The sequence below is a fragment of the Octopus bimaculoides genome, chromosome 7 (assembly GCF_001194135.2).
Source record: "Octopus bimaculoides isolate UCB-OBI-ISO-001 chromosome 7, ASM119413v2, whole genome shotgun sequence".
Classification (NCBI taxonomy): Eukaryota; Metazoa; Mollusca; class Cephalopoda; order Octopoda; family Octopodidae; genus Octopus; species Octopus bimaculoides.
In genome coordinates this window covers 30,511,986-30,520,496 of record NC_068987.1, presented here as the reverse complement: position 1 = coordinate 30,520,496, position 8,511 = coordinate 30,511,986, and the positions used below count along the sequence as shown (strand labels likewise).

The window sequence follows — 8,511 nt, the reverse complement described above, 5'->3', positions numbered from 1 at the left end:
ATGATTAACTGTTAAAATAAATTGTTAAAACAACACATATTTAATTGTTTTTTTCTCTGTGCTAGGGGTTCCTTTGATGACACTACCACAAGGTTCTATACAGGTTGTGTGATAGAAGCCTTTGATTACTTACACACCAGAGGAGTTGTCTACAGAGACCTTAAACCAGAAAACCTATTACTAGACAACCATGGCTATGTTAAACTTGTAAGTATTTCAACTTTTTACACTTGATACTCTACATTATCAATATTACAAACATATGAAAGGTAACAAGCTGGCAGAATTGTTAGCATGCCAAGCAAAATGCTTAGTGGTACTTCGTCCATCTTTATGCTGAGTTCAAATGTCACCAAGGTCAACCTTGCCCTTCATCATTTTGGGGTTGATAAAATAAGTCCAATGGATCTAATCAACTTAGCCCTTCCCTCGAAATTGCTGGCCTAGTGCCAAAATTTGAAACCAATATTACAAAAATATGCAGGCGTGGGTGTTTGGTCATGTGATTACTTTCTTATATGAAAATACAAAACATCTAGCTGGAAGATGTTCCAAACCTATGCAATCACATCACTGCTTTTCACCTCTATTACTTGGGTAATTAATACAGTAGTTGGGTAACCTCAGCTGAATTTGAACTCAAGATGTAAAGACGGACAAAACGCTGCAAAACAGTTTGCCCAGCATGCTAGCAATTCTTCCGGTTCACCCCCCCCCCCCCATATTCTCTTCTTAATGTTATCAGCCAGTTATAGTTACCCAAAAGATTCCATCCCAAAGTAATAACAATAGGCATTTTTTCTTTTCACTCTATATGCATTGAGAGATCATAACTACATGACTATGGACATTTGATTACAATGTCACAGGAAAGAATCATGAGATGGATTGATTCTTCAAGCCAAGTAAACTCACTGGAGACCTAAGAGTAGACCAAGAATGAAAAAGTTGGATAATATCCAGTCTCAGCTGGTTGCGCTTGAGAATCCAGCGGAAAAGTGTAATGACTGTTGCTTCTGGTAGGACCCTATGGAGAAGGTGCCTGAGGACTCTACCACCATGACGTTCCCAAGAGTAGTGGGTGGAGAATGGATGGATGGATAAATGTACCCCGTCCTTCACAGCAAAAGAATTTATGCTGCTCCCGCTGATGAAGAGGGTTGGCCTGCAAGAGCTCTCTCTGTGCCAGTGCCACATAAAAGCACTCATGCCGGTGCCACATTAAAAGCACCCAGCGCACACTGTAAAGTGGATGGCATTAGGGAGTGCATCCAACTGTAGGAGCCAAGCCTAATCAGACTGGAGCCTGGTGCAGCTCCCCAGCTTGCCGGCTCTGGTCAAACCATCCAACCCATACCAGCATGGAAAATGGACGTTAAAGGATGATGATGATGATGATGATGATGATGATGAATAGCCAATATCTTTCTGCCTAAGTGTAAATACACTGCAAAATGCGAGGTGTTAATCACAACGGACTGGTCAACCTCTTTAGAAATTTAAACCCTTTAATTTTAAATCTTCCATTCCCATAACTTCTTAATTTATTTGTATGATCTTATTTCAGGTTGATTTTGGCTTTGCCAAGAAAATTGGTCATGGCAATAAAACATGGACATTCTGTGGTACTCCTGAATACGTAGCACCTGAGATAATCCTCAACAAAGGTCATGATTTCTCTTCAGATTGTTGGTCATTGGGAATATTAATGTTTGAGTTACTCACAGGAAGGTAGGAAATGATGTTTTTAAACTATGTCAGCTTAAAAAAAAATTGGAGGGAAATATTAGATAATATAGTCCTTGATGTATGAAAAGATTGGTCATTGGCGTCATGGGTCAAATACCTTTGATCATTGATTTGCTTGACCAGGGCTATCCTTGGACTCTTTTACTCTTTTACTCATTTCAGTCATTTGACTGTGGCCATGCTGGAACACCACCTTTGGTCGAGCAAATTGACCCCAGAACTTATTCTTTGTAAGCCTAGTACTTATTCTATCGGTCTCTTTTGCCAAACCGCTAAGAAACGGGGACGTAAACACACCAGCATCGGTTGTCAAGCGATGGTGGGGGGACAAACACAGACACACATATATATACATATACATATATACGACGGGCTTCTTTTAGTTTCCGTCTACCAAATCCACTCACAAGGCTTTAGTCGGCCCAAGGCTATAGTAGAACACACTTGCCCAAGGTGCCACGCAGTGGGACTGAACCTGGAACCATGTGGTTGGTAAGCAAGCTACTTACCACACAGCCACAACACTCAAACAAAATTGTGATGATCACAAGCAAAAAAAATAATAACGAAACACTTTTACACAGTCACTTGACTTGCTAGAAATAGCAGTCAGATCCTCAAGTCACATTTTACCATCTTAAAAAATGAAAAACATATTAAATAACGTTCTAGATATACAATATTGTAAAAGACTAGATGGCCAAGGTTGGAAAGTGCTTGATCACAGGCATGCTCAGTAAGGATCTAATTGGGGTTAATTTATATGAGTACTATTGAAAACCAAAACAGAATATTTCAGTTCATGTATCTTTCTTGTTTCTATCAATTTTTCTTTTTCAGTTTCATTCTGTTGAAATTTCATCATCATTTTACATTCATTTTCCATCCAGGCATGGGTTGAATGGATCATTTTGGCTTGAGTCAGTTTTTATTCAGTGTTACAGCTTTCCTAGATGAGTCACGAGACCACACATAGTTGCATTTTCAGCTTGGTTTCTATGATTGGATGCCCTTCCTATCACCAACTACTTTACAGAGTGTATTAGATACATTTTGCTGTGGCATCAACTAAACAAAACAACACTAAAGGACCCTCAACCAGGTTCCATATGGCCCTTAGGGGTCCATATAAGATTATGTTGTTAAAATTTATTTACTATAAATTGCTTATACGTTAGCGATACACAAAATATTTTAACAATTTTTTTTAATGCAGTTCCTAATAATATCTAATTATAAAAATATAATAGGATTTTTAAATATTGAATGGTTGTGAGGGTCCATCCTAGTAAGATAGGAATCAAAGGGATCAATAGGTGAAAAAACACTGCTCTAAGCCTTGTGTTTCCTCCTCTCATTCTGCAGCTACTTCACAAAGTATATGAGGTGTACTTTATGACAGCACCAGCATTAGTGAGGTCACCTTGAACCTCATGCAACAAAAGGGTTCTCACAACTCAAAGTTGTTGCAATTAGTTTTTTCCACATTTCAATAAGGATTTTATGATGAGTCAACCTTATTTTCCATCATCTGGGATGGTGGGGTCAGTATATTGGGTATCCATTATACTAGAGTTGATATTATTGATTTAAACCTCTCCAAGTATATATGGCCTAGGACTTATGTTAGAAATTAATTTTGTAGTGAATCTAAGTCAAATCACATTTTATTTTTTTAATTCTTAACAGAAATTTAACTTCAGTATTTTAAAATTATATATATATATATTTTTTGGGGGATGATTTTGTTTCCCAGTTTTGTTAAGTAAAAATCTACCAGTTATATTAATTATATCAGTTTAATCAGGTTTCTTCATTCATTTGCTTGTTTTTAAGCCAATTTTTCCATGCTAATATGGGTTATAACGAGTATACTATTGAGACATTGTTTTAACAGCCAGATGCTCTTCCTGCTGCTAACCCTTACCTGTTTTACAAGTAAGGGATATCTTCATCCACATTTTCAAAGGCACAAAAGCCAGCAGACAACAGGAAAATTTACAGCAATATCACCACCTGTAGCTCAGTTACATTTGGAAAGGCACAAATGTAAAAAAAACACACACACACAGAATGAGCTTTTTTCAACTCTCATCAACCAAATTCACTCACAAAGCTTTTGGTCTTCTTAGGACTATAGAAGACATTTGCCCAAATGTCATTCAGTGGAATTGAACCCTAAACCACATTGTTTAGAAGTGAGCTTCTTAGCCATACACCCATGTCTGTGCTACATTTGAAAATTCAAACTTAAAAAGAAATCCATAAAAAAATCAAATCTTATCCCAATGGATGGTTTTCTGACAACAGTATTGTAATGTGTTTCCATGTGTGCCCTACTTTTAGAATGGGTACAGCTCATTTCTGCATGTCATAAAGGTGACTGAAATGGTTGGTAACAGGAAGAACATCAAGCTTTAAAACACTGCCTCAGAAAAGCCATCCAACCCATGCCAACATCACAATGTGGACATAAAATACTGATGATGAATAATGATTATCTTTTAAAGAATATTTCCTTGTTTTATATTTTCAGTCCTCCATTCAATGGAGCTGACCCTATGAAGACTTACAACATGATTTTGAAGGGAATCGATGCCATTGATTTCCCTCGTAAAATCACAAGAAGTGCCCAGAATCTAATCAAGAAACTCTGTCGGTAAAGAAAAATTCTTACTTTTTATTGAGCTCTGTGTTTTGAATTATCTTTTATTTATTACAAAACCTGAAAGTCATTAAGAATATATATTAACCCTTTGGTATTCAAACCAGCCATGTCAGGCCCAAATAATCTTCCAGTTTTATGTTCAAAGGGACAGGTCAGACCTTTCATACCCACCCTACATCATTCTACAAGTAAACAAATACATCATTAAAATCCCAAAGCTACGAGATAATGTGATAAATTCAAAACAATGTGAATAAATAAGCATAACACTTGACAGAGTAATTTGAATGCTCAAAAGTTAAAATAAAAATGCATGGATATATATTTTTCAGGCTTACATAGTGTGCTACATTGCATGTAATAAATACTGTTGCTTTTACATTTACAATATCATTTACAATCTGCAATTCTGTGCAATAGAAAATGCATCTGAACTGATTTTCTATTAGAAAAAACATTAGCAGAGATTTACTACCAGGATATCATGGTCATTGTCAAAGCCACAGAACAAAATATGAAAATTTGAAAATTAAAGAGACCATGTAATTGACAAATTAAAATCAACCATCAACAATAGACAAGAATTGCATGGTGTTAATTATCTCATTACTACAAAAGTACATGTTGCACCACCATCTCATCTCTCACATACTGCTAAGTTTGGTTACCATTTTCTTTCGTTAAGTGCTGTTTTCAACCAAAATATCAAAATATAAGGTAAAAGTATAAACCCATTTTTGTTTCCTTAAACTTGCATTGGTAGTAGCTTTATGAATAATTTTTTAAAAGATATTGTGTAATTATTCACTTTCATTTTATTAACTCTGCACTTTGAAATTATCTTAACATTTTTTGTTTCCTTTAGCTTAGTTGTGTCTAATTTAGTGGGGTAGTATTGTTGTTGCTTGAAATAGAGCCATATAGTAGCTTGATATTCTTGAGGAAGGACACCCAGCAAGACCTGTCAAACTATAGATGAGCTCCCTGTGGGCCAATGGCCATTCGGTTGAGGAAGGTAATGGCAAACCACCCCAATATCTCTGCCAAGAAAACATTATGAGAATGACATTATAAATTCACCCGATGGGAGAACTGAAGCTAAATCGAGAAGACATTTGCTGTAGTATCATCAACACACTGCAAAAGCATAGAATACATGACGATGACAATGGTTAGGTGTGCTGTTCTATCATTGGCACTGAACATGCAGAAATATCAGAGGACCAAACAAGACAACTAACAGTATTTAGTCTCATTTATCTTACACTGAAGTCTTACTTAGATTGAGTTAACTTTTTATTTCTTCAAAATCAACCAACTAGATACCTGTAATACACTAAGATTAATTCAGTTAACCATATTCTACTTCTACAAAAATTAACCTTCTACCTTAGCCAAAATAATTATAACTAAACATGTTCACTGCAACAAACTAGCCTGGAACAATATAGCAGCCTCTGTGAAGTCAATCAACAAGCTAGTAATAACTGTCAATGTTCCTTTAAATTGCACCAACCACCAACCATATTTTTTTAACAAATGAGAAACCTTGGGTAATGTAATCATTCTGTTTATTCTCCTATTCAATGGCAACACCTACATTTAATATATAGACATGCATGAGCCGATAAGGAAGCATCTATGTGGTCACTCAACTTGCTAGAAATAGCAACTAAATCTCCCTCAATCAGAGCTACCATTTTAGAAAAGGACAATTTGGATAATGTGGTTATAGAGATTTTTTTTTTTTCTTTTCATAGGGAAAGGACAGGATGGTCACTGCTAGAATGTCTTTGATCATAAGTTTACTCAATCAGAACTGATCATATGAGACAATGAGCAGCTTCTATGTGTTTAATTCACCTGCTAGAAATTGCTGCCAAATATCTCACACATCTTCCCCTAGAAAGGGGAAAGAAACATTGGATTATTAATCCTAGCTATATTGTATCTTGATAAAACAAAAAATAGGATATCCTGACTAGAATACCTTTAATCATAGGTTTGATTGATCAAAGTTGATCTGGGGTTAAACAATACTGATAACAAGATATAAGAATATATTGAAAAGAAACAGTTAACTTTTTACCAAACAAATCACTGTTGTTTTTACATTTTTTCACAGAGAAAATCCTACAGAACGACTTGGCTTTGGTCGTTGTGGTATTCAAGACATCCAGAAGCATAAATGGTTTGAAGGTTTTAACTGGGATGGGTTATGTCGAAGAACAATGGAAGCACCAATCATTCAAACGGTAACAATTTTACATTTTCTACAAAGAAACTTTATATTTTTAGTTTAAGAAACAAATATTACAAGGAGCAGAAATAAAGTTGCAGTTTGCTGGAAGCATTGTGGAATGTATAAATAGAGAGTACATAGCTGTGTGGTTAAGAAGTTCACTGTACAACCATGTGGTTTCAGGTTCAGTCCCAGGTAGTGAATTGACCAGTCATTAGCCTTACAGATTTTGTTCCAGCTCTCTGTGTTCTGAGTTCAAAATCCTGCTAGGATCAACTTTGCCTTTCTTAAATTCAGAGATAGAGACAAAAAAAGGTACCCATCCAGAACAGTGGAATGACCAAACTGTAAGAATATTGGACTGGATATCTTGTGGTATTTATCTCTGCTCTTTGCATTTTGAGTTCAAATCCACTTATGGCCTACATGGGTGGTTGATTTACTATATTACACAGTTTAATACCACCACCTACTGTTAAACTGGGTAACAGATTAAGTTAACCACTGATGTTTGATCCATATTTTGAAGATACTCTGCTCCCTCTCCCTTACCAGGTATTTTATTTTCAAGACATTTTTCTTCAACTTTGACTCAATTGTAATGAAGGTTGTTAAAAAAAATATCTGGATAATTTTTGGTGTTTAACAATCAATATACTTTTCTCTGTTGGATTCCAAGTCAATTTTTTTTTTCCCACATTAATGTCTAATTTGATAATGTTTCAAGTTGGCAAGTGAAGCAGTGAAATATAAATTTTTGTTTTATGTTGTTTTTTATCTTTTCTAGGTGCTTTCTTCAACAGACACATCAAATTTTGACACATATTCAGATGTAGAGGAAGAACCTCCACCAGATGATCTCACTGGTTGGGACAAAGACTTTTAAAACACTTCTTAATTAGGATATTCTTTGTTTTGTTTTATTTTTTAATTTATAACCAACCAGCCAACCAACTAGCCAGACAAAGAATAAAAACAAAAACAAAATATATTTATAAAAATAAACCAAAAAAAAAACTCAACAGACATTAAAATGAGTGAATATTGTATGGTTTGTCCCTTCCAATAGCTGGACAATAGTTAGAGGAACAATGTTTAAAAATAAATTAAAAACTTAAAGAAAAAATCCAAAGAACTTGCCAAAAATAATGGTGTTTGAATACATGGGAAAAGCATATATTTAACTATTTTATCATAAATATTTTCATAAACAGTATTTTTCCAATGCTTGGCTTCAAGTTATAAATTTGTTACTATTTAGAGTTTTACAACTAAATAAAATTTGAATAAAGTTTTAAACCATTTTGAATATTTTTTTTTAAATCAGAAAAAAAAAATTAAAAACCCTGATTGTGTATAGTTACAAAATTTATTTCACAACAATTTAGTTCTAGTTTTCATTTCATTTTACTAACTGGACCAATATTTTTATCATTCTTGACTATTGTTTGAACATACACTTTTCCATGCTTGTATGGGTTGGCCATAATTTATGGAGACATACTTTCTACAGTCATGTCCTTTCTGTTGCCAAACCTCACCTGTTTCAAAGTAAGGTAATATGTCCCCATGATCAACATTTTTTCATGGAAGATTGGAAACAAAGGACACCAACTTCATTGCATGACAGAGACACTTGCTTACAATTAATTATCACACAATGTCAAGGCAAAGAGACAGTAACACATGCATACATATATATATATATATATATATATATATATATATATAAAGACATTCGAGCGAGATCGTTGCTAGTGCCGCTAGACTGTCTCCTGTGCAGGTGGCACGTAAAATACACCATTTTGAGCGTGGCCGTTCCCAGTACCGCCTGACTGGCCTTCGTGCCGGT

General features: G+C 35.0%; 1 protein-coding gene across 4 annotated transcripts in view; it reads left to right on the top strand.

The window, feature by feature from the left end:
• Positions 1 to 7,549, top strand: part of LOC106880808 (cGMP-dependent protein kinase 1) — a 173,746-nt gene extending 166,197 nt beyond the window's left edge. For all 4 annotated transcript variants that reach the window (XM_052969494.1, XM_052969493.1, XM_052969495.1 and 1 more), the window contains 5 exons: positions 66 to 207; positions 1,568 to 1,731; positions 4,286 to 4,408; positions 6,543 to 6,672; positions 7,447 to 7,549. In XM_052969494.1, coding sequence (XP_052825454.1) covers positions 66 to 207; positions 1,568 to 1,731; positions 4,286 to 4,408; positions 6,543 to 6,672; positions 7,447 to 7,545 — 658 coding nt within the window. In that variant the 3' untranslated portion in view covers positions 7,546 to 7,549. The remainder of the gene's footprint in view (positions 1 to 65; positions 208 to 1,567; positions 1,732 to 4,285; positions 4,409 to 6,542; positions 6,673 to 7,446) is intronic.
• Positions 7,550 to 8,511: the final 962 nt, after the last annotated feature.